The sequence below is a fragment of the Mercurialis annua genome, linkage group LG5 (assembly GCF_937616625.2).
Source record: "Mercurialis annua linkage group LG5, ddMerAnnu1.2, whole genome shotgun sequence".
NCBI classification, from domain to species: Eukaryota; Viridiplantae; Streptophyta; class Magnoliopsida; order Malpighiales; family Euphorbiaceae; genus Mercurialis; species Mercurialis annua.
This window is the reverse complement of record NC_065574.1, coordinates 52,269,437-52,292,866: the sequence shown is the minus strand read 5'-3', so window position 1 is coordinate 52,292,866 and position 23,430 is coordinate 52,269,437. Positions and strand designations below refer to the sequence as shown.

General features: G+C 31.1%; 3 protein-coding genes across 3 annotated transcripts; all 3 read left to right on the top strand.

Annotated features, from left to right (window-relative positions):
- Window positions 1-1,207: 1,207 nt before the first annotated feature.
- Window positions 1,208-5,549, top strand: LOC126682361 (disease resistance protein RPV1-like). The gene is made up of 5 exons (XM_050378014.2): window positions 1,208-1,415; window positions 2,097-2,654; window positions 3,277-4,393; window positions 4,564-4,836; window positions 5,223-5,549. Exons 2-5 carry the CDS (start codon window positions 2,149-2,151, stop codon window positions 5,547-5,549), a joined length of 2,223 nt encoding a protein of 740 aa, XP_050233971.1. The 5' UTR covers window positions 1,208-1,415; window positions 2,097-2,148.
- Window positions 5,550-5,582: 33 nt separating this feature from the next.
- LOC126682362 (disease resistance-like protein DSC1) lies at window positions 5,583-7,189 on the top strand. Its single transcript, XM_050378015.1, has 3 exons — window positions 5,583-6,352; window positions 6,436-6,891; window positions 6,991-7,189. The coding sequence occupies exons 1-2, from the start codon at window positions 5,583-5,585 to the stop codon at window positions 6,476-6,478; spliced, it is 813 nt and encodes a 270-aa protein (XP_050233972.1). The 3' UTR covers window positions 6,479-6,891; window positions 6,991-7,189.
- Window positions 7,190-19,495: 12,306 nt separating this feature from the next.
- LOC126682279 (U-box domain-containing protein 11) lies at window positions 19,496-22,610 on the top strand. The gene is made up of 4 exons (XM_050377888.2): window positions 19,496-20,048; window positions 20,559-20,675; window positions 20,756-21,160; window positions 21,282-22,610. Exons 1-4 carry the CDS (start codon window positions 19,695-19,697, stop codon window positions 22,350-22,352), a joined length of 1,947 nt encoding a protein of 648 aa, XP_050233845.1. The 5' UTR covers window positions 19,496-19,694; the 3' UTR covers window positions 22,353-22,610.
- Window positions 22,611-23,430: the final 820 nt, after the last annotated feature.

Sequence of the window (23,430 nt, the reverse complement as noted above, 5' to 3'; positions counted from 1 at the left end):
CAATAGCATTTATGTTTTCTCATACAATTTCTAGCAGATGTGACATCAATTCATTTCATTTCCATCTGCTGCGGAGCTACTGACAGACGTAGTTGCGCGTCCGCCTTGATCAAAATTGGTCGGAAACGCAAGTTTTTTAGAGAAGAAGTCCCCATTTTGAGCTACGCCCTAATTAGTATGAAGAAATCGTCGACTAGAGTTTCCTTCCTATAGTTTGCCTATGAAATTGATTACATGGTCTAGATATACAAATCATATGATTCCTATCTGATGAAAGAAAGTGCAGAGCGGGTTATGTTTTTAATACAATAATTCCTCAAAATTTATTGATTGACATGGAGTTTTATCAAGTGTTGTTAAATAATCCTGATTCTGGAACGCCTTTACACGTATCATTAGTTATGTGTGCAAGAAAATCCATCAAAGTTTTCCGAATGATTAGTGTTATTTTTTGTTGTTGCATGAAGTCCATTAGATTTATAAGCTGCTTTTTAGAAATTCCAAATCAGTATGATGCTTGGCCATACTTCAGGTTCTGGTACAGAACCTGCCTGCCAGCGTTTCGTTCAAACGTTCTAAAAACGGAAACAAAAGAAATGAACCACCGCTTGTTGTAAGAGAGAATTCTAATCGACGATTTATTCATATCGATTAGGGCGGAATTTAAAATCGAAAACTTTTTTAAAGAGTCTCCGATCAACTACGTGTGTCCGCTACTGCTTGCAATACTATTTCTAATATTAAAACAATGCAACATAAAATGGAGAATCCATAATTATTTACTTATTTTATTCTAATTCTAGATGAATCATATAAAACTATGAACAAATGGTCAACGCGCCCCCCGAACTTGTAACACGGGATCATTTTGACCCAATTTGTATTTTTTGGAACAACTAATCCAAAACTCTTCATTTTTGGGGCAGATTACCCTATAATTGTGTTTTCAAAACGCGTAAAATATAAATCAAAGGTGAGTAATGTGAAAAAAATTAGAAAATTCCATAATTGTTGCAATAAAATTATCGTAAATCTATTTTTTACAATAAAAATATAAATTATGGAATAATCTGCCCCAAAAATAAAGAGTTCTGAAATTAGTTGTTTAAAAAAATATAAATTAGATTAAATGACTCTGCGTCATAACTATTAATTGAATTTGACTCTGTCAACCAAAAAAAATCTATTAGTTGGTGTATTTCTCTTGTTGACAGTGTAACATTACTTCTTTTCCCACTTAATTTTCGAAGAAATTCAACGGCTCTTTCGAGGTTGAAAAAACACAGAATTATTAAAAATTATTGAATGACCGTAGAATATAAGATGGTTGATCGGTATCTCCAGGTCTCCCTTCATTAGGTTTACTGACTGCAAGTTCTGTTGATTAAAGCCACCGTCAACTTCCATTAATGAAGGTAATGTTTCTTCAACTTATGATTCACATGATAGTGATTGTTTTTTATCTGCTTAAATTCAAAAACCAAAGTTTAAAACTGAAGAAACTGTTATTTCTTAAACTTGACCAAGCTTAGAAGCTTAAATTCATAGCAATTTGATGTATTTTATACTGTTCTTTTTTTATCTATTCTAAAATTAAATTAATTTGATCTGTTGTATTATATAGTAAGAAGTTTTAGATCAGTGCATCAATAAATTGTTTGTTGAATATTGGAAAAAAATGATTCTCTGATTCAATTAAGCATTTGGTCACATTTCTTTTTCATTTGGACCATGTCTGTATTATACTAGAACTAATCAAATGTTTTATGCATGTTATTGAAGTCCATAAGTGTAAGAAGGCTATACTCAAGTTGACCTGACTGAACCCGATTTGAAAAATAGACTTAATCTCCATGTGTATTGATTTATGAATGGATTTAAGAGTGTTCATCTCACGCAACGGTTGTGTCACGTCATTTTCACAACAAGCCTATGATCATTTGCAATAGAGAATCTTTAAATATTGCTTTTTTTTTATCGTTAAATATTCCAACATGGCAAACGCTTCATTGGTAACCGTTGCATTGTATCATTATTCATGGATTTAGTTTTGAATTGGCTATGACCTCATTCATTTCTACTTCTTCTCTGTGCAGGTCATTTCTTGCACTTACTAACAAACATCAGGTTCATTGTTGTTTACCAAACATGGAAAAGAAAGGAAGTCTTGCAACAAATTTATTATTAGCTTCTTCATCTTCTTCTACCCAGAAATGGAAGTACGAGGTATTCTTGAGTTTTAGAGGTGAAGACACTCGTAATACGTTTACTAGCCATTTATATGCTGCTTTACGTCGTAAATCGATCAACACGTTCATTGATGACAAACTTAAGAGAGGAGAAGAAATTACATCTGCTCTTTCGAATGTGATTGAAGAGTCAAACATTGGAATCATCATTTTCTCAGATGACTATTCTTCTTCGACTTTTTGCTTAGATGAAGTCGTGAAGATTATTGAATGCAGCGAAACTCATGGACAGATAGTTATTCCGGTATTTTACCACGTTGATCCATCAGATGTAGAGAACCAAACCGGAAGTTTTGCTGCAGCTTTTGTTAAACATGAGATTCACAACTTTGACAGAGTGCAGAGCTGGAAAGTTGCCTTATCAAAAGCAGCCAGGATGGCCGGATGGCACATCAGTGGTACTAGGTATTTCTTTTTCATTCTTTCTCCATTATTTACTTTTCCAACCAGTGGCAGGACCACCCTTTGACTAGGGTGGGCTCGAGACCCTTTTTTTTAAAAAATACAAGTAAAATTTTAAAAATATAGGTAAACTTATATCAAATTTAAGGTTTGATGAAGGTTAAGCCCGTTCTGTCGGAAAAATTAAAGGTGAATTAGAAATTAAGCCCGGGCTGAAAATAAATCCTGATTTATTCCGCCACTGTTTCCAACTGTTCCTGAACAAACACTTGCTACATGTAATATTTTAATCAGAAACACTAAGGCTGATGAATTCTCAATGATTTATATTAGATTAACCACTAGTATCTATATACAAGCATATGCTAAAGAAAGGAAAGTAAATAACTACTGATTCTATAATCAAGCTAATCTAATCCCTATGATTGTGCTATAATAATTGTATTCACATTATGATTCTAACACTACAGATTCATCATCTTGTATAGAATATAAGCAACCATAATCAATGAAGACTAACCTATCAGTTAATCTTACTTAAACCTTTTCCGACCTATGCATTAGTATGATTGGTATCATGGTTGTTTCTTTTCTCCTCATTCTAAATTTTTCTTAAATTTGGCAGCCCGGAGTATGAGCTGGTTGAAAATATTTCCAATGATATTGTGAAGAAACTGAATGCAGCATGTTCATGTGATTTAAAGGGCCTGGTGGGCATAAAACCTCGCATTGAGCATATCAAGGCATTATTGTTTAACGAGTCCTTAGACGTTCGCATGCTAGGTATATGGGGCATGGGCGGCATTGGTAAAACAACCCTTGCTGAAGCTGTTTTCAGTCAAATTAAAGGCCAATTTGACGGATGCTGCTTTCTTCCAAGTGTTAGGATAAATAGTGAAAAAGATGGTGATTATATAATAAAGCAGCTTCTTTTTCAAATATTTGGGGAAAAAGATGGGACTATCACCTCACTTGATATTCGATGCTCTACTTTCATTGCAAGGATGCTTAATAGGAAGGTCTTAGTTGTTGTGGATGATGTGAATAGCACTCAACAGTTAGAATTTTTCGTGCAAATTCGCTATGTTTTTGGCAAAGGAAGCAGAATAATTGTGACAAGCAGGGATAAACATATACTTTCATGGTGTAGCGTTGATGGTACATATGAAGTTAAGGGATTAGATTTCAAGGAGGCTCAGATTTGTTTTTGTCAGAATGCCTTCAAGAATAACTTTCCTGCACAAGAGCATGGTTTTCTATCAGATTTGTTTATAACCTATGCAAATGGTAATCCTTTGGGTCTTAAAGTCCTTGGTTCCTTTTTATTTGGCAGGACTGTAAGAGAATGGAAAAATGCATGGGATAAGCTTCAAAAATATCCTAAAGAAGGTATTCAGAATGTGCTGAAAATTAGCTATGATAACCTTGACGGAGAAGAAAAGGATATCTTTCTCCATCTTGCATGTTTCTTTAGAGGTGAGAAAATGGATGAGGTTACAAGAATCCTGAATGCGTGTGGCTTCAGTACAGACATTGCATTAAGTGTTCTTATCGACAAATCACTTATAACTGTTATAGAAACATGCAGCCATGATTCATTAGAAACGCCTGGCTCCTTAGAAATACATGACTTATTACAAGAAATGGGCAAGGGAATTGTTCGAGAAGAATCTAGAGAGCCAGGCAAGCGAAGCAGACTATGGGATCATGACGAAATTGTTCGAGTGCTAAAAAAAAGTGCTGTAAGATTGAAATCCTTTTCCACTTTTATTTGCTTAACTTTGCTGTTTCAATCGGTTTAGTTAAAAATTAAAATATAGTTCGTCAGACGGTATGACTTTGTCATGCAGAAATAAGATTGTGCTCAAAGTAATTAAAGTGCATTAGCTTATGTCTTGTTTTATATCGACAGGGAACTGAAGCAATTGAAGCTATATGCCTAGACATGTCTAAGATTGATGAAATAGACATAAACCCAGATGTCTTTAAAAGCATGTCTAGCCTCAAGTTACTTAAATTTTATGACAGTAGTGAAGAAAAAGCTGGTAAGGTGAACTTTTCACAAGGCCTTGATTGTCTTCCAGATGAGCTGCGATATCTTTACTGGCATGGGTACCCATTGGAAACTTTGCCAGCCAATTTTGATCCAGTTGAACTTGTAGAGCTCCATTTGCCTTACAGCATGGTATGATACTAGAATTGTGGCATAGCGCATATCTATATCTGGGTCCTTGCAATAACATACTTTTAACGATTGGGCCCCTGTACTAAAAAATATCCACATTGGATCCCTACACTATCAATTGCAAATACATTGAGTACTTTCGACCATTACTGTCCATTTCCATTAGAGATGAACTCAGTGCGTTTGCATGGACAGAAATGGATGGAAAGAATTAATTTGGATGAAATTGATAGTGTAGGGATCCAATGTAGACCTTTTTTAGTATAAGGAATCAACCGTTAAAAGCGTGGTAGTGCATGGACCCAAATATGTGGTAAGCCTAGAATTTCAGTAATTTACTTTCATTAAAAAATAAATTTATTCTAGCAAATTTTGTTTTGCTGCAGAATATCAAAAGCCTGCAAAGGTTTGACATTCCTCAATCCAGCCATCCTTTCAAAGTACCAATGCTATTAGGAGCCAGAAATCTTGTTCACATAAACATGTATGGCTGCGCAAGAATTGAAACTTTTCCTAGTACCATTGGTTTGAAGTCTCTTGAGACTCTGAATCTCACCAGGTGCTTGAAACTTGAGACATTTCCAGAAATTTCAAGTAATGTGAGATTATTGGATATGAGCTATACTGCAATAAAAATAGTTCCAGCATCACTTGGCTCACTCTGCAGATTGGAGACATTCACTTTGACAAATTGCACCAAGCTCGAAAGTTAGTCACACAGCGTCTGTAAGTTGAAATCTCTTGAAATGCTTGAACTATCCGGCTGCTCAAGTCTACGACATTTTCCAGAAATCTCGGAAACCATGGAACATTTAAAGTATCTTTACTTAGATGGAACAGCCGTTGAAGAGCTACCCTTATCCACAGAGAATCTAAAAAATCTTTGTTGGCTACGTCTTGAAAATTGCAGAAACCTTATCTATCTTCCAGAAAGCCTCCGCAATTCAACATCTCTTTATGGCATTAATATATCTGGTTGCCCGAAACTTAAGAAGACGGCGTTTAAAGTTTCTGATTGTCAATATCCAGATAGAGGTTATATGCTAACATCACTTCCTGAACTGAGCAAACTGGACTTAGCTCTAGAAGAAACTAAATATATTCTAATCAGACCAGTTTCCGACGAGAGCAGGTTAATTTCACTAACATCCTTAGATCTGAGTGGCAACATATTTGAGATGCTGCCTGCAAGCATCAAGCAACTCTTTGCACTGAGGGATCTTGACATAAGTTTTTGTGATAGGCTTCGATCCTTGTCATATCTTCCTCAGTCTCTTATTTATTTAAACGCTAACGAATGTAGATCGTTGGAAACCGCATCTGGCATTAAACACCTCCTTAGTGAATATATTTGCAGGTGTATTCTCAAAAAAAAAAAAAAAACACAGTTGCAAGAGGAAAATTCATCTTCACAAACTGCTTCAAATTGGATCCGACACCATGGGATGAGTACAAGGCATGTGTGGACTGGACAATTGAACTCTCATCTGCAATTGTGCCTGGTCAGAGCATTTGCGTGAGTGAGACATTATAGCCTCTTTTTTTTCTTTTTGTTACTTTCGATTTGTCCATCTCATGTTTCTTTTTCTAATTCTTCAGGTGCAGCAAGTTTATAGTGCCAGGATTATCATTGATCCTTTAAAAGAATTTCCTCCTGGAAATTTGATATATACAAGCATGGAAAACTCAATAAAAATCCCATTTTCTAAACATTTTGATGATTGTATCTTTAGATTCTGGGAGGCTGATCTATCCTTGGTTATAACTTTCCCGACTAATTCCATTCTTGAACCTTATAAAATTTACGGTATTAAGTGTCATTCTTTTCGAAACCTGGTGAGGGTGGAGTCTATCGTAGTTTGGTCAGAGCGCAAGAAGAACCTTTTCTCGATTATGGGTTCTAGAGACGCCTCGTTAAAACTCTTCCTTTATCCTGAAGATAAAGATGAGCTGAAGGGCATTAATTGTGGAGTGCGTCCTCTATGTTCCTGTCCGAAGAAATGCACTCGAACACCGGCATTAAAGACAAAAATTGAATTGGCGTAAGCTATCAGAGTAAGATATTATTTCTTCCCTTACTTTCCTTTTCGTCTTTTCGATTTGTTATTGAACTCATCCATGACATTTTTGACATTGCTGTTTTTTTTTATTCAGTAGTGCAAGATCACGGCTGTTGTATCAAAGTCACAACATTATGCACAATTATTTTAGTTTCAATATTGACGACGATGTTACATTCTACAATTATTGCCATTAACAGAAAAGACAGATGCGCCAGGTATCTTCCTTCTCACGATCTACCTATGAGTGGCATGGATTATAAAAGTAATGATTACTTGCCTTCTCCCTGATATACACCAGACAAACAATTCCAATTGCAATTTACATTATGCACAGGTCTATTTCTAATTCAATTTTTAATTCCTACTAATAGATTACAGTTAATGGATATAAACCTGTTTCCTACATTTTATCAATTATTATTTTCCGATCACAGCCCAATGTCAATCGGTCGGTCCATTGACCACCGGCGGTCTATTGTCCAGCCACCAACTACTGGCGGTCTAGCTACCAACCAACCATGGACAAACCTAATTCATAAATTTTAACCTCTAAGTGAGGGTTAATCGAAGAATATAAATATAATATAGGTGCACAAGTGATAGTTAAAAAAATAATTCGTGAGTTATTGATGGAAAGATTTTAAAAAATAAATTATAAATGTATTTTTTTGTGAAATATATAAGTGTATTTAATAATAACAAAAGACTATTTTTGAATATATTTTACTAAAGATGGTGTTGGCTTAATTTCCTCAATAGTTTAAACTAAAGCCCATAAACGTTCATGAATTGGCCCACAATGAATTCACACTTTAACCCACTTTCTGGGTCTAAACCAACATTATTGGATTGAACAAAGGGTCAACGCTCTCCCTAAATTTATGACACGGGGTCATCTAATCCAATTTATACTTTTTGAGCAACTAACTCCAAAACTCTTTATTTTTGAGTCAAATAACTCATAACTGTATTTCTAAAACGCGTAAAATACAAATTGGAGGTGAGGGATGCAAAAAAGTAATTAGATATTTCCCTAATTGTTGCGATATAATAATTTTAAATCTATTTTTTGAAATAAAAATATAAATTATGGGGTTATTTGATCCAAAAATAAAGAGTTTTGGAGTTAGTTGCTCAAAAAATATAAAACGGATTAGATGACCCTGTGTAACAAGTTTAGGGGGCGCGTTGACCCTTTGTTCTTATTGGATTTGTATAATGTGCTCTGTATTTTGGATAAGGATTCCCTCAAATTCAAATAAACTTGACAAATTATGTTCAACAAATTTTCACCATTCACTATAAAATAAATAGTATTGATCGAAAATGTTCAATTTTAATAAAATTGATCGACATCATTCATTTTATAATAAAGGGTTAAATTAGTAAACATGACCTATTAAATTCATTTGAATTTGAGGTAATTCTAATCTCTCTATTCTATACTAATACTAGTACATTGATCTCAATTCATTTATGTTGGATTAATCCATTTTCATATTGCTAAAGAATACCATTTTTGATTATTTGGTTTATAAACTAAATTTTATTTTTTTCTGATATTTCAACATAGTAAAAATGTATTTATAAATCGACGAATGGCAAAAACGACGCCGTTTTATTACATTCAAAAATGCAAATTTTTATCCTATGTCGTTTTTTTCATTTAGGAATTTGAAGATGCATTTTCACTAAATTGAAGAATTAAAAAAAAAAATAAAGACCAGATAATCAAAAATATTACAATTAAAGGATCCGAAAATGGATTATTCCTTTATTATTTACGGTCAACGAATTCAACTTTCAAAGTCTACAGTCTGTTCACAAGTATTTCTGCTAACCTTAATCACATTGTTTCTATCACTACATATATAATAATTATAGGGAGTCCAACACTTAGAAAGAATTCAAGCATAAAATTTAGAAAAATAATCACAATCAGGAACCTTTTTAGGCTCTTGTTCTATAATGTCCCCAAACTTGTATTTGACCGTCATATCGTTCATGTCCCATAAAACTGTCGTCTACGCTACCAATTTTAATATGAAATATATATAATATAGATATGCTATATAATATAATTCATTTTACATTTTACAAGATGCTAACTTAAGTCTTACAAAGTTACATAAGTAATGTAGCGATGAATTTATCTCGATTAATTTGTAGCTCTTGAAAAATTGTTCGCCAATTCCTTCTTTTTTAGTTGTAAGTGTACAACATGTGGTGACCGTCTATCAGCAAGCTACTAATTTTAACAAAATTGAAAGTATGATGATGAAATATAGTCGAGGGTTTAAAATGAAACCGCACTAAATTACAGGGGCCAAATATGAGCATCAAATTGGCCAAGGATTAAACCCATATAACAAAATTCTTAATAATATTTTTAATATAACTAAATCTTAAATTTTAGCTTCCATCATGAAATACAAACTCAATATGTAAAATAATACAGTCCGTCGGTCATAATTAACATAATTTCGGTAACGGTCTCCCTTACGTTAGTAAGTCCTGAAATTTCTAGATATTCAAAACCATAGAATATAGATAATATCTATAACTTACGTTAGTAAGCCCTGAAATTTCTAGACATTCAAGACCATAGAATATATATATTCACATTCACATGTAAATGTTTGTCAGCCACTGAGCCACATGTAAAATTGCTATATTATTGCTCAAGTTTTCTTACTCAAACATTTTTCTTGCAGCACCCCTCCAAATAAACTTTCTATAACAAGGTTGTCCACATCATCATATGATACATCACCAAACGGATCCGATTTGCTAAACCTACACAGATCAGTAAACAGAGGTCAGAAGAAACTTCCAGTGGGGTTCACCGGACGTTTACTCCGAGGCTCAAGCTGCTCCTTCACAGATTTGGGAAAGAGCGAGATGCTCCTTCTCCAAATCGGAGAAGCAACTTCGATTCAATCAGAGTTTTTTTTTAATTTATTTTAAAAATTATATAAAAATTATTATCATTTAATTTTTTTAAAAAGAAGGTATATCTGTACTATTAATAACATTAACGTCTTATTAGAATATATGTTAAAAATGAAGGATTAATTTAAACTCTTTTTAAAGGATAATGGGTCAATTCAACTCATTAGGGTAGAGATGAAATATTAAAATTAAAAATAGAGTACAATTGAACTTTTTTCTAGGTCATAGTATAAATGAAAAAAATTACAAAAGAGATAGTTTCTAAGTAATTAGGCTTTTTATTTTTAAAAAAAGTTAATTTCTGTTAAAATAACCAATCCCCTAGACAATTAAATTGTCTAACTCTAACTATATTATTTCTAACTCGTGAAAACAATATATCCATCTTATCTTATTTGTATAATTAATTAATCAAATTAAATTATTAATGATTTTAGATATTTTCGATACAGAAAATTCTTATCCAGATCCGGTCCATAAAAAAATTTATAGACTTATCCAATCAAATATTAGAAAAATGAGAAGAGAAAAGAGACAAGTTTATGTTAAATTTTCTAACATCTGATTAGATAGATCTATAAATATTTCCATAGACCATGTCTAGATTAGATATTTCGGATACCATATATGAGTATGCAAGTTATGGATGCGTTCAGATCAAACTGAATCAACATCTTAATTATTTTTTAAATCAAATCGAAATGAACCATTTAAATTTAAAAAATTAATTTAGTTCGATTTGATTTGAAAACAATAATAGAGAAAAGGAAGAATGCTAAGAGAAAGAAATAGTTGGTATTGAAAGTGCGTGTATTTGTAAATTAGACCGAAATTTCTTGACACTTATGACTTAATTACAAAAGATAACTTTTTTCATTCTAATATTCATATAACATGGAATGAAAAGATCTAAAATTTTAAAGAAAATTGAATTTCAAATTCAAGAATTTAGTTGTAAGAAAAAGATTACTCCTAAATGTAGCTGTGATTTTATATATCACCGGACACACCTCGGTGCTTCCATCCGCCAATCAAGGCGTGTTGTACCACTGAGCTAATGACCCGTTATGCAGGCCTTCCTTTGAGGTGCAAAACAACTAATTGGTAATTAATGTGCGTACCGTGGGAGTCAAATACACCGTATATATCTTTTTTCTTTTTCTTACCAAGTATGAAAAAAGTGTGCAGCATGAATGCCCGAATATGCAGTAACTGGCCTTTTCGACAAAAAATTATCAAATTTTTGTTACAAAATTTGCGAACTTTCTCTCCATGAGAAACGTTTTATGAAATGACATCAAGACTTTTCAATATAAAAAGAGCGGGAAACTCGAAATAGCGACTATTAAAGCATTTGCTAATAACTGAAGCATCACTTCTTTCCTTTGAATGTGTTGTGACGCTTACTGAACCAAATCCATAAATATGTAAACAAAACTAAATATGTTGCCTTTCGTCAAGTAAATAATGTAGGCATATGAATTCCAAGTTCGGGACCGACTTTTTAAAAGTTTATATGTACGCATGTATGTATCATCACCTCATTGATCAGAAGCTTAAGGGATCAATAAAAATAAATCTTCATATTTATATATATTATCGTCTAAATAATGCTAAACCAAATCTTTTGAACTCTTTGAAAATATATTAAAATATTTTAAAATTTATAAATGTTTCGTATTTGGTTAGTTAGTTAGTTAGGAATTTACCTAAATTTCCAAAGTCGATGTAATATTTTTTAAAATGAAATTTGCGTATTACGTACCATTCCAATTGATAATTCTTTCTTTTTATTTTTTTAAATTACACATTCAATTGCCACGTCGACACAACTGCATTAAATTAATTTTAAAAAAATGAATAGATTTCTAGTAAACCAATCAAATTGGGGTATATTCATAATATTTGAAAGGTTTGGTTAGATTTCAAAAAATTAAAAAAAAATTGACACCATGAACTTTATATAACTTTAATAAAAGAGAAAAAAGAGTAAAACAAACAGCATCCATGACGTGTACGTATGAGATGAATCGGATCTCATTAAATTTTCTTTTGTCATATTAAAATTTAATAAAATATTTTGTTTAAAATTGAAACAAACTTAAAAAAAATTATTTATAATGTTCAATTAAATCAAATTGAATTTGTTATTTAATAAATTAAACCGAATTGAATTTATATTCAGTTTTATTATTTGGCATGGTTTAATTTTTGTACCCTAGCTACGGGCTCACCATACTGCAGCTGATGATAGCTTACAGCTTTCTTATTATTATTATTTTGAGAGAACAGCTTTCTTAATCTTAATTACATATGTTTAGCCAAATTGATGAGAATATATATGTATAAATAGACAAAATTATAATGACAAAAAATTTGAGCAATCTAATCCTAAAACCCAGCATACATGCCAAATTAATCAAGACAAAAAAAATGCACATCGTCTCGTGAATTAAAACTTGACATGGTATAGAATGTTCAATTCGTGGCCACCAAAAAAATATATAATTAGTTATTTTATTTTATTGTTGGTTATATAATCAATGGCCGTCCATATTACCAAACAAATACCCCAGTTGTTAAAATTATAATTTTCTTTTTAAAAATTTAGATTTGACACAAACAACCAGTTGATCGTTGCAGCCACGTTCAGATTTTAATGTCTGAAAATAAAAGGAAAAATAATTAAAAATAAATAAATGTCTGAAAAAAAAACAAAATTCCAACAACAAAAGTCCCTAAGAGCATCTCCAACAATGCTCTCTATTTTAAAAAGCATCTTTAACTTAATAGAGAGCATCTTTAATAATAAAGAGTGTAAATTTATATCATTTCCAATAGACTCTTTAGATTTATCCATTTTTTATTATTTGAATTCTTTTCTTTTTTTAAGTTTACTATTTTTACTTTCCCTCTTCTATTGTATATATGTTGTCCATTTTCTTCTTCTATAGCAGAACTTCAACAAACATAACACATACTAAAGCAAAATCGAATATTTTGTAATCACAAGCAGCCAAAAAATTATATAATTGTTCATATCCATAAATATTCCTGTTAACTTCAAATTATGTGTTTGTAGCATTTCAAATCCACATTAAAAGGATACTTTTGGTGATATTCATGAATAAAATAAAATGAAGAGATCTATATAATATCAAATGAAAGCTTCTAAAATAACGAACTGTTGGCAAAGTTAATAATCAATGAACTGATCTAAATTATTAAGTCTCAATCATGTTCCTCCTAATGAGTGCTCATATGCTAAATAAATGATTACCAATATTCCGTTGATTCATATTTGAAGCACTATGAAGATAAGTAAACTTTGCTGGTGAATAAATTGCATCTATTTTGCATTAAAAAGCTTTAATTGTTAGATTATGATCTAGTGCCTCAAAATCGCTACGGCTACTACAACAGGTGATCTCTGCTCCATTGAATTGATCTTTGCGCTTATAAAAACTTGCATCAATACAACAAAATCATAAAAAATAAATAGCAAATTTATTGATTATATATATATATATATATATATATATATATATATATATATATATATATTTGATTATATCCAACATGAATGCTACAATTGAGACCAAAAGCTGCGATGACGATTGACGACGATGATGATGAAGATTTGTTCTTAAATTTATTTAATAGTAATAAAGTAATGAAGAAAAAAATGGAGTGATGCAGATCATTTTTCAATCCAACGTGTGTAAAAACAAACGCTCCATTCTTTTATATTACTTTGTCTGTATTCTTCAATCTGAGCATTTGATTATAATGACACTTTTATCTTCATTTTTGTAGTAATTGACAAACACACCATTGATAAACATTGAACCCCGTTGTTAAAACTAGTCAAACATTGATCTTCCATTTTGAATTTATTAAAATAGAGGATCCCTTTTTCAAATAAAATTTCTACATAATCATCATCAATATCTAAATAATCCCTTAAATCAATGAACACGTCTAAATCATCAACATTTTTTTCTTGTTGTTCTTCTAATTCAAGACATGTTTCATTGTCTTGCCAAAAACAAATCAGAGATTGATCCATATTCTCCATGATAAGCCAGAAAAAGAGAAAGTAGAGGTCTGAAAATTGTAACAAGAACAAAAATAGACGAAATATACAGGAATGTTGTTTTTTAAAAATTAATGAAGTAGTGGAGTAGTGGAAAGACATAATTAACACGTCATTTTTTTCAGAATAGAGAGTTGGTTTGGCTCTCTAGATGTGGAGAGCCAAACAAACTCTTCATTTTTATTTTTAAAGATAAAGAGACCATTGGAGTAGTATTTTATGATTACACTCTTTAAAATAAAGAGTTTTATAACAATAGAGAGTCCATTGTGGATGCTCTAAGTGAACCAACAAAATAGAAAATATTTGGGATTAATTAGCTGTAACGATAACAATAATATGGCCCTTTATGCATCACCAAACGCTCCTATTTCTATATATTTTTATTTTTTCTAAAGTGGATCCCACACTTGAACAAAGAAAAGAACAACCACTTACATGTTCTATGCTAAACTCCTTAGTCAATTGTAAGTGTTTGGTTTAAGCGTTGTCTTTGAATTTGTTTACTTATCATAATCTTTTTATCCATCTTCAAAGATTTTAAGATAATTTGAAGAGCAAATTATTATGAAGCCCCTTACATTTGATATAATTCACATTTTAATCTCTTCTGTTTGAAAATTAAATTATATAGTCTTTTACTTTTATTTTCGTCAATATTTTAGTCCCTTTATCTATTTTTAGTGTTAGTCAACGAAATCAGAGGACTTATGGGTAAATAATTATCAAATTTGAGGGACGAAACCGTTGATAAAAACAAAAATGAGGAGTGAAATCGTTGAGAAAAATAAAAGTGGGGGACCATATAATTTTATTGACTTCCTTGACTAACATCCAAAATGGACAGAATGACTAAATCGTTGACAAAAATAAAAGTGAGGGGTTATATAGTTCAATTTTCAAATAAGAGGGACTAAACTGTAAATTATGTCAAATGTGAAGGATGTTATAATAATTTTCTCTAATTTGAGTGGCCGGTAACGTTTGGAATTAAATATTTAACTATTTTAAATCAGTTGGTTAAGTTTGAAAATTGATTATTTGGACCAGTAGAATTCGAGATGTTACGGTTGATATTAAACCAATTTAAGTGTTTTGTGTTGTGTCGGACTTGAAGAAAAAGAGAATGCTTATGAACCACAACACTCAAATGTGAGCAATGATGGAGTCAGAATTTTAACATTGGTATCGTCTGAAGGTATAATTTGACCATACAATCGTATAATTAGTATATGATCATATGTTTTTTTTACTCTTGACAATCGTTGACTCTTTTGTCTTTGAAATTTTCTTGTTTAAACATAACATATGTGGTATGTATGAGAGGTGCGATTTTATATTGGTATAAGAGCAATGATGAAGCCAACTTCAAAATTGAGATAGGGCACGATTTAATTAATGAAAATTAAGATATCATATCACACAAAATATACATCAAAAAATATAATTATTAATTTCTTTTTATAAAATACAATATAAAGTAAAAAGAAAAACACATTACGAAATCAAAAGATAATTTCGTTCTAAAAAAATTGAATTTGTTTAAAAAAAGTAGCACCACAGTATATGAACTGTTTTTGAATACATTGCCAATTAAACTCATTGAATCAATACTCTTTACTCTTTAGTTTCATTTTTTTTAAAAAATTGTCTTTTAGAATCATATCTTTTGAATTAACAAATACTCCGTACAAATTTGACTTCTAATTCTAAAATCAAATGAATTAATAAATTTTTCATCTATTAATTTCGATAATTCACTTTTAAATACCAATATAAAAATTATTTGGCTCTAATACTAATAAATTTCATATTTTTAAAAAACATATATATGTCCCATATCAAATTTAATCTTAAACATAGAGAAAATTAAATTAATCATTTGCAAATTTAAAATAAATGACTTTATTTAGTTTTAAAATTTGATTAAATTTTAAAAGATGCAATAGCACTTCAGCAGAGTACATAATGTTATTTTATAACAAATACAAATTTGGAGCAGATGGACAATTCAGTGGATATGTGTTATTAGTATTAGAAAAGGATTGAGATATAGACCCTGTCTGGCCTTATCTTAAATCCGTCCCTGCATAAGAGCATGAACACGCTTGTTAAAAAAGAGCTTCATTTCTTGTTTAAATCTATTTTTTTATTGTAATTTGTTAAATTTGCAAACTATGTGTACATTTGGTTTGATTTATTATTAGATCTAGTTTTATCAAAATCTTTAAATGGTACATTAAGTTGTCAAGTAGTTCCAATTTGATTTAAATTTTAATTCAATTATCATAGTTAGATTTGAGACTTTTATATTCAAATTCTCATCAATTAAATAAATTTTATTTTCGTCAAATAAAAGAATACTCTAGAAATGTCTAACCCCATGTTGCCCTCCGCATGATCCTAAAAGGAATTGAATTTAGCTTAGTATATATTATTGCTAGGTAAAAAGAAAATTGGGGGCATTTCTAATTTATTGCCTTATTCCAAAGTTATGATATTAAAATATGGATATTGGGATGCATGATCATGAGAAGGAACGAAGTCAGATTATTATTGGGTGCAAGCTAATCAAATAAAGGACTTAACTTTATTACTTTCCTTTGCAAATTTAATCATTTTTTTGCATCTTTGAAAAAAAATTAAAAAATAATGTACTGCATAAAAAAAAAAAAGGAATCCTTCTTTATTTATTTCTTCACTACTTTGCTTTGCAGCTGGGAAAGGGAAAATGAAGGATAAGCCTCTCAAAATGTCAACCAAAACTTTGAGCACCTTCCAATTCTTTTCATTACTATATGATCTTATAATAATTGTTTCAAAGCACTGTAACACTTCAGAATCAAATTGCTCTTAACTAAATTATTTTATTTTTTAACCAAATTAACTAATTAAAATCAGAATAAATTTTAAAATAAATTCTCACAATATAAAATTAAAGATATAATTAGTCGATTGGTAAGGTTAAACTAATAAAAATTAAATAAAAATAAATTTTTTGATTAATTCAGATAATTAGATTCTTAAAACTCTTTATGATAATCCAATTAATTTTTTTTTATAAATTGTATAGACTGAACTATTTTTAATTTAGATTTTTTTCTAAAAAAAAAAACTAAAATATTAATTTGGTTAATTAGGTTTAATTGAGTTGTCTCGCACTCCTACTTGAGACACAAATTTTTCATTATTAATTTATCTTTATTTTCTTTAAATTCACCATTCATTATTTCGTTTATTATGTGATTGTTTATTAGTTAGAAACATAACAAAAATATCTTTTAATTTTATTGAAACTTTCACATAAGAAATATTCAATCATTGAGAAACTAGGCATACTTTAAAAATTTCATATAAATCTTTTTAAAAGTTTTCGGATTGGTACCCTTAATGTTTTTCTAAAAAAAATTACACCATTCACAAAAACAAATTACTCCACTTGAGAAAATACTTAATTAATATTTTATCTGCTTGTTAATATATAAGAATTAGTCGTTCAAATCCATTGTTTATTGAATTAACTATTAATTAGTATATTATAAAAGTATAATTGGACACAAAATAACTTAGTTGGGGGCCTTAATTTTTCTGAATTTTTCTTTGAAGTTATCTAATGCTAGTATAATTAGAGACTTAATCAATTATTTTGCATGCTTGCAATCAATATAAATTAAAAAAATTGCTTGCTCAATCAACTTCTTCAAAAAGACTTGTTCATAAGCTAAAACCATTATTAAGGCATTGCATTAACATTTGCAGTAATGCATTTACTAATGATTATGATTATTCCATTAACATAAATTTAACCAAAAAATATATAAAAAAAGGCATTATGTTTTTAATTTGTTATAAGAAAAAGAATTATTACCTAACACTGACAGCGCCACAAGGGACCCTATGTTTGTAGTATTATAGATTGTAGTCTGTAATCTCATAATCTTTTTTCGGTTCTTTTTCCGTAATTTATTTGGCCCACTGCTTGCTTTTTGGTCTATCTTTTACATCAATATTGGTGTATTTCTTTTTTTAGATAACATCTAAATTAACAACAAAAAATGAAATTAAAATAGCAACTTTTTTTCTTGATATTAATACTTGTTTTCTGATAATTACGAAATATTTAAACTTGAAATAACTGAATTTAAGGGGTGTAATTATTCCTAATCATAGGAAAATTTTGGATGAATTTAGATCAGATTTAACCTTTTTTTTTTATATATGTAAGTTTTAGTTTGATTTGAATTAGGATTATTTAAGTTCATACATAAATTAAATTTATATATATTCAGCTTTTCTTTTGACTTGCATAAAATATTAATAAAATATAAAAAAATTATTTGCACATAAAAAATCAAACTATTATAAATTTGAATAAACCTAAAAAAATATATCTAGATATGGTCCAAGCGGGCTAGGTCTACACGGATTGCACAATACTATGTTCATCAAACAACTTTAAGATTGATAAAGTCAAATCAAATCTAGACAAGTCGAGTTTTGAAATATTCAAACTTGACTCGTCACTTTAACACTTGAACTCGAGTTTAATTCGAGTTTGATGATCAGACTCTTATTTATTAAGTTCGATTTTGGTTCAAATTTGATTTATATTTTAGTTTGTTTCAACTGAATAAGTAAAATTTTATGCGGCTCATATATTAGTTTTTTGATTATTAAATAATTCGAGTTTTATCAAATAAAAGCATGAAACTATTAATGATACTTAGAGAATACATATAATAATTATCAATCATATATGAGTTTTGTAATTGAATGAATCAAAATGCTAAATCTAATTTCCGCCCATTTACATAATTGAATAAAAATTATTCAATTTACTTCATTCAATGAACAAAATTGAACGAACTCTCATCAAGTTAATCCGTTTGTTCATTTACATCCCTGAATTAGTAGCTCGTTTCTAAATGAGGAACACAAATTCAGTAGTTCTATATTTATTTTAAGGGTTAATGTCATAAAAATTCACTAATTTTACATGTTTTTTTCATTTAATCACGCCTTTTAAAATTTATCATAAAAATATACCAACTTTCTTTTTTTTTTCTTCAAATCTATACATAATTTTGATGTGGCATTCATTCATTTGTTAAAAATGACTTTCACCTCAACAAAATACACCAATGACATTAACTTTTATTTTAAAAAACGTTATTAAATTGAAAAAATGTGTAAAATTTATGAATTTTTATGACATTAACTGTTATTTTAAATATTTTTAATTTAAAAAAGTTTTTTTACATAAAAAATACATTTCATTTTTTTTTATGAATTTCCTAATTTTGAGCTATTATTATTTAGTATATACCACATATAAAATCTCTCTAAATATTAAAATATTATCCATTAGACAATTAGTATCTAAAATATTAATCAGAATATACAGAGCACTCATTTTTCTTTCCAGCCTTGCAAATGCAATGGTGAATGGTTCCACGTCACATATTCTTTTTTAATATTTAGAATTATTCAAAATATAATTTTTTTTGTCTTAAATAATTAAATAAAAAAAACATTATTATATCATCTTCTCCAACACAAAATTCTTCAAAATCCAACTGTATCCCTTACTTCCATTATTTCTTACACAAACTCAACCTTCGTCCCGCGAATCTCGCTCTCTCTCTCTTACAAAAACTAACATTAAAATCAACTCTATTATTATTACAATGCCGATGAACTAACTTAATTATCCATACACACCGCCTCTGTTCCTCCACCACCGGAAAATGGAAGAGCTCACACTCGTCTGCGGCGGAGCAAGAGGAGGTGACCGTGCCACTCCGGCATTGGCGCTTAAGCTGGTCGGAGAGATCGTTGGTGTGTCCATTTCTGGTGGAATTAAAGGTGGTGATGGATTCTTGTTTAGAAAAGATTGTATGGATCTGGTGAGGAGGGTTTCTTTGTTGACGCATTTTCTTGAGGAGATAAGGGAATCTGGACCGTTGGATTATTTTCCGGGTTCTCCGTCGTCGTCTTCTGGTAGTGTTGTTAATTGGTGCTCGGAGCTTTTTGCCGCTTTGTTGGCGGCTAAGCGTTTATTACTGGTTGCTCTCACTTTTAAATCTACTCCTCAGAATTCTGTAAGTACAAATTGAAAAATAAAGATTATATTATTTTCTTGAATTATAGGACGGACACTTCATTCAATCAACGTTTCGGAAACGTTTCCGACACGAAACTTTATTCTTTTACATAGGGAAGTTAAAAAAATAACACTTGTTTGGCCGTGTCCTTCTCTGAACTACCTAGAGTGCAATTTGCATTTTCTTGAGGGTTTTGCTTAACTTAATTAGGGTTTTTAATTTCTTGTTAAGTGTTCGTTGCTATTACTTGTTACTCTGATCTGTTTTTATAGGCTTGTTTGTTTATTATAAGTATTCTAATTCAGATTGTTTGCATGAAATTTGTATTTACATTTCTTGATGATGATCATATTGGAGAAAGCTTGTGGCTTGTTTAGGGAAAAAATTTCATAATTTGGAACATTTTATTGCTGAAACGTTTTCTATTATGGTCATGCACATTTCTCATAAATATTGTATAGGTACCGTCTCTGAATTTTGGTCTGTATATGTATGTGTTGATTTAAGGATGGAGCCACCAAGAAATTTGCAGTACAGTTTCAATGTGTGACGCGGAAACTGGAAAAGGCTTTGGTTAACGTACCGTATGATCAATTTGACATCTCCGAGGAAGTGCAGGAACAGGTATGTGTTGTTAAGTATACGGATCTGAGGAATCTTGAAGGATCGCAGTGTTAAAATGTTTTTTTTTCCGTTTATATCAGGTTACACTTGTGAGATCGCAGTTACGAAGAGCCACAGAAAGATATGGGTCGCTGAGTTTGAGGACGGCGTCTGTTGCCTTAGGTGAGCTGATGAATAAAGAAGCTGATGATGTACGGAAGGGGAGTAGGTTAACTAAAAGTGGGCATATTGATAAAAGTGTTAGCATCAATCTTGAAGTTTTAGATAGGCCAGATGATGTTTTAGAAAGTAATGTGTCAAAGGGTCATGCTGTTGATCAGTTGATAACTGAAACAAAGGAAGTTGTTGGCAGCAAGAAATATAATTTGCCCAGCAAGAATGTGGAAGACTTGAAGAAACCTGATGCACCCGCGATTCCTGATGATTTTCTATGCCCCATTTCCTTGGAAATAATGAGGGATCCTGTTATCGTGGCTACAGGACAGGTACATTTTTCTATTTTGGACCGTATTAATATATTAAGCAGAAGTTCCAAATAAATGTGCTTTAACATCTGAATCACATGTATCATTTCCGTCTTCTGATTTTATCGTTGTGATTATGCAGACTTATGAGAGGTCCTACATTCAAAGATGGATAGATACTGGCAATACAACATGTCCAAAAACTCAACAGAAGCTTCAACATTTGACGCTGACTCCAAATTATGTTATGAGAAGTCTAATAACTCAGTGGTGTGTACAGCACAATATCGAGCAGCCAAGGGCATTAGCAAATGGGAGAATAAAAAAGAGTGACGGATCTTTTCGTGATGTAAGTGGTGATATAGCAGCTATTCAGGCACTTGTTCGTAAGCTTTCAAGCCGGTCCATTGAAGAGCGCAAAGCTGCTGTGTTGGAAATTCGATCACTATCTAAAAGGAGTACAGATAACCGTATACTAATAGCAGAAGCAGGAGCTATTCCTATGATGGTCAACCTTTTAACTTCTGAAGATGTGTCAATACAAGAAAATTCAGTTACTGCCATTCTTAACCTCTCAATTTATGAAAATAACAAGGGACTAATAATGCTTGCCGGTGCCATCCCTTCTATCGTCCAAATTCTCAGGGCTGGGAGTGTCGAAGCAAGAGAGAATGCTGCAGCAACACTTTTTAGCTTGTCGCTTGGGGATGAGAACAAAATTATAATCGGTGCATCAGGGGCAATACCAGCTTTGGTAGAATTACTCGAAAATGGAAGCCCTAGAGGGAAGAAAGATGCTGCGACAGCCTTGTTCAATCTGTGCATTTATCAAGGGAACAAGGGCAGGGCTGTCAGGGCCGGAATAATTCCAGCGCTATTGAAAATGCTAACAGACTCGAGAAACTCTATGGCCGATGAGGCTCTAACCATTCTTTCTGTCCTAGCTAGTAACCAAGATGCCAAGGCTGTCATAGTAAAGGCTAGCACCATACCTATTCTCATTGATCTGTTGAGAACCGGTCAGCCGCGCAGCAAAGAAAATGCAGCAGCCATTTTGCTTTCATTGTGCAAGAGAGATCCTGAGAATCTTGCCTGCATAAGTAGGCTCGGTGCTGTCGTACCTTTGATGGAGCTTACTAAAAGCGGCACTGAGAGGGCCAAGCGAAAGGCGGCTTCATTGTTGGAGAATCTTCGAAAGCTACCGCAACGCTAGCAAAGGTAGCTCTACAACAAGCTTCAATTTTTATTTAATTTTTTTCAAAATCATTTGGTTAATTTTAATCCAATTATTTTTCATTGATTGCCACACCATTCCATTAATTATAGTGTGAGAACTGAGAATATAAGCATGGGAGACAAAGTCTTTCCCATTGCTTTCACTGTATTTAATTTCTTCTCAATTGAGTGTGTAAAAAATACTACTAATGTCTTGTTTGTCTTGAAAATTTTAATTCAAGATTGTTTTTCTCTATGATTTATTGCTAATTGGTTCAGTATGAGAACAAAAGTTATATGCATGGGATGTTTCATGTTGTCAGCTATATTGCATGAAAACTTATTGAATTTTATGTTCCAACGTTTCATTTCCGAAAATAACACTTCTTAAATTCTAATTTATGTTTCAGCGTTTTCATTTCGAACAACATAGGCTATCAGTGAATGGTAAATTACTAAACAGGAATTCTAGAAGATTATGTTAAGCGATTTATATCCTAGAGTAAACAGATTGATAACATGAAATTCAGACATTGTATACATTACAAGTAGCTTAACCTGCTTAAAAACTCGTGTTTGTGTGTGTGTATTTTCATATAAATGCGGATTAGAGGGATACATGAAGACATTCTCTTTGAGGTATAGCCTATATGCTGGAAATATTTATATCTGTATTTCAGTTTGGCACAACTGAAAAATTTTATGCAAACGGCTGAACGACTTGTCTCGAGCCTGTTTAAGTAAATACATGAGCAATTTATAATTTAAAGTTAAAAAGCTTGTTTATAAATGGAAAAAGAAAAGATAAAAGACCGACGTACTGTTTGTGATTTGTTATGCTCGATAAGAATAATGAAAGAGGACGAACAAAACAATGAAATTGCTGAGAAATTGTATAGAAAGGACTTGATCAAAGCTCTACTTTGAAGGCATAATCTATGATTATTAAAATCTTTTTTTTGTTCAAGTACATTTGATTAGTTATGCAGCAGTATTCATAGGATTCAAGGTTTCTAGTTTTGTTGTACCTTGTCTAACTAGGCTGGAGTTGCTGATTATTGAACAATGGCCAAACA

Excerpts from the sequence above, each read along its gene's own strand:
- LOC126682361 (XM_050378014.2), top strand. The coding sequence starts at position 2,149 with ATGGAAAAGAAAGGAAGTCTTGCAACAAATTTATTATTAGCTTCTTCA. Across the intron at positions 4,394-4,563 it reads GAGTGCTAAAAAAAAGTGCT|GGAACTGAAGCAATTGAAGC; the intron begins GTAAGATTGAAA and ends TTATATCGACAG. Across the intron at positions 4,837-5,222 it reads TCCATTTGCCTTACAGCATG|AATATCAAAAGCCTGCAAAG; the intron begins GTATGATACTAG and ends GTTTTGCTGCAG.
- LOC126682362 (XM_050378015.1), top strand. The coding sequence starts at position 5,583 with ATGCTTGAACTATCCGGCTGCTCAAGTCTACGACATTTTCCAGAAATC. Across the intron at positions 6,353-6,435 it reads TGCCTGGTCAGAGCATTTGC|GTGCAGCAAGTTTATAGTGC; the intron begins GTGAGTGAGACA and ends CTAATTCTTCAG.
- LOC126682279 (XM_050377888.2), top strand. The coding sequence starts at position 19,695 with ATGGAAGAGCTCACACTCGTCTGCGGCGGAGCAAGAGGAGGTGACCGT. Across the intron at positions 20,049-20,558 it reads AATCTACTCCTCAGAATTCT|GATGGAGCCACCAAGAAATT; the intron begins GTAAGTACAAAT and ends TGTTGATTTAAG. Across the intron at positions 21,161-21,281 it reads TTATCGTGGCTACAGGACAG|ACTTATGAGAGGTCCTACAT; the intron begins GTACATTTTTCT and ends GTGATTATGCAG.